The sequence below is a fragment of the Lactuca saligna genome, chromosome 4, assembly GCF_052625555.1.
Source record: "Lactuca saligna cultivar CGN05327 chromosome 4, ASM5262555v1, whole genome shotgun sequence".
Lineage (NCBI taxonomy): Eukaryota > Viridiplantae > Streptophyta > Magnoliopsida > Asterales > Asteraceae > Lactuca > Lactuca saligna.
The window spans coordinates 17,925,002-17,927,493 of NC_136420.1; the positions used below are offsets into that span (position 1 = coordinate 17,925,002).

At 37.5% G+C, this 2,492-nt stretch overlaps 1 protein-coding gene across 1 annotated transcript; it reads left to right on the forward strand.

Moving 5' to 3' along the window:
* The first annotated feature begins 343 nt into the window (after window positions 1-343).
* LOC145041333 (zinc finger protein GIS3-like) lies at window positions 344-1,295 on the forward strand. The gene has a single exon (XM_078989353.1). It carries the CDS (start codon window positions 468-470, stop codon window positions 1,146-1,148), a length of 681 nt encoding a protein of 226 aa, XP_078845479.1. The 5' UTR covers window positions 344-467; the 3' UTR covers window positions 1,149-1,295.
* Window positions 1,296-2,492: the final 1,197 nt, after the last annotated feature.

Here is a 2,492-nt window from a genome sequence, read left to right on the forward strand (position 1 = left end):
AATATCCTAATTAATGTAAAAATGTTAGCTTGATTATATTTACAAATCATGTCTTTATTATCAACTCATACAAATATAACGAAATATTAATCTAAGTTAAAATTCTTATTTTAGTGAGTTTATTAATTAAGAAAGTAAAATAAATAAGATAATTGGTTTATATATGATTGAATTATGAGTGAAGAACAGAATGGCCAATAGACAAGTGCATCTAATGTGGGACCCGTTTTTGTGTTGTCGGGTCCTCTTCCTAAATTTACACTCAACTTTTTCTTCTGTTCTTGGTATCTCTCTTCCCTTATAAATACCATTACCCATGCAACATCTCTCCTAGTACACCTTCTTTCTCTCTTTCAACATCAAACCCATATCTAATATATATCTATCTATATACTATATATATAGATTCATTTTCATATATATACAAACACATACGTATATATATCTATATTATATATACATATAATATGGCTGAACTTGATCTTGATCACTATCAAGCTAAGCCCACAAACAATACGACAACAAGGTTAAAGCTTTTTGGGTTCAATGTATCGGAAGACGAAGAAGTGGAATCCACAAAAACACCATCGGGATCATCAGACTCCGGCGGAGGCGGCTTCCCCTCCTCCGACGGCCGGAAATACGAGTGTCAATACTGTTGCCGCGAGTTCGCTAACTCACAAGCGTTAGGCGGACATCAGAACGCACATAAGAAAGAACGTCAACAGTTAAAGCGTGCACAAATGCAAGCTAGTCGAAACGCAGCCGTTTCTTATATCAGGAACCCGATCATCTCCGCCTTTGCTCCGCCGCCTCACCTCCTCACTCAGACAGGTCCGATGGTGATTCCGTCTTCCGCAGTCGCGTCCCCTTCATGGGTGTATGTGCCACGCGCTGCTCCAGCATTCCACATGTCGCATGGATGCGTGCTTCCACCTACTTCGTCTTCTCCGACGTCCGGCGGGAGAGGACCAGGGTCGTTATGCTACGCCGGCAGTGTTGGGGAGTCGTCGTTGTCAAGCGTTGGGCCGCAGCCGAATAACCGGGCACATCATGATGACGGGCCTTCGTTGAGTAGGTTTTCCAGGGGGGATGGTGGGCCCAGCTTTGATGATACATTTGGGCTTGATTTACATCTCAGCCTTTAGCCTTTCCGAGCCGAGCTGAGCCGTGTGGCTTGAGCGGGGTCATGATTTGATTAGTTTTAGTATGGGAAAAAGATCACAAGCGTTGTTGAATTTTCACCCACTCGGATCTTGTAAATTCTGATTTATTTATTATTTTCTTGGAATTAAGTATTTTAGTGACATTTTAAATTCAAAATCACGAATAGAGATATAATAATAAAATAAACTAAAATACCTTTAAAAGAAAAAGTTAAAATCCTCTAAATACAGTCTTCATTCTCAAAGAAGGTAATATTTAAATTGGAAAATAAGTAACATATAATAATACACAAACGTTTAGTTCTTCAAAAAAGTCGATTGTTCTGGAGTAGTCTAGTTGTTATATGAGTTGATGGTTAACAGTTGTATTTTAGTTTGCTTGTATTGGATGTTCGTATACGACATCGAGGTGTGTTATGTTTTTGGTTGAACCAACAATTTAGGCGCAGGATACGTACTTGTTGGACATAATCGGTCGTTTTTATGTCCAATCAACTTTAGGTATAAAGTTTGGTTAAGTGAAACATCTTTTGAGAAAGGCATCAAGGCAAGTGTGGATACGAAAAAGTTTTGTCACATCCAAAAAAAATAGCAAGTTAGTATGGTATTTTGACTATATCTAATCTATAATTGCTCAAAATGCTTAAAAACAAAAATAAATTAACCATAATATCAAACTCGTTAATCAAAAATTACATAAAATGTGTCCTAATAGCATAAACCTCATTAATTTTTACTAATACTCGGTTTGACCATTATATTTTTTGTTCTAGAATTATAATTCATACTTTCAAAAAGTTTCATCGCGCCTAGGGGTGTGATAGAAAACCGGAACTGAATAATCAAACCGAACCAAATGATGTTTGGTTTATTTGGTTTAGGTTATTCGGTTATTTAATTAATTCATGTCACACTTAGTTTCCAGAACGGATCGGTTTAAGGCATCAAGGAGTCAGAGACATATTTTTGGGCAAAACCGGATGTCACGATGTGACCATAGAGAGACCACGATGTGACATGTGAATAAATGAAAAACGCGGATTCAATTGAGCTCATGACGTGAGACACAAGTGCTCACGACGTGAGATGGGCTGCAACACAATCCCATGATCTTTTAGGGTTTCATTCGTATTTAAATCTCATAAACTTCATTTTAGGGTTCATTACCAGCCTCCTCAAAAAAAAAAAAAAAAAAAAAAAAAAAAAAAAAAAAGAACCCTAACCTTAGCCTCTCATTGTGATTCTTGAGCTTTTAGTGGTGTTTTGGTGCCTTGAAGAAGAAGGGATCACCGTTGGAGCATAGATCCAGCTTGGAAGCTTCATTTG

Coding starts and splice junctions, on each gene's coding strand:
- LOC145041333 (XM_078989353.1), top strand. CDS start 468: ATGGCTGAACTTGATCTTGATCACTATCAAGCTAAGCCCACAAACAAT.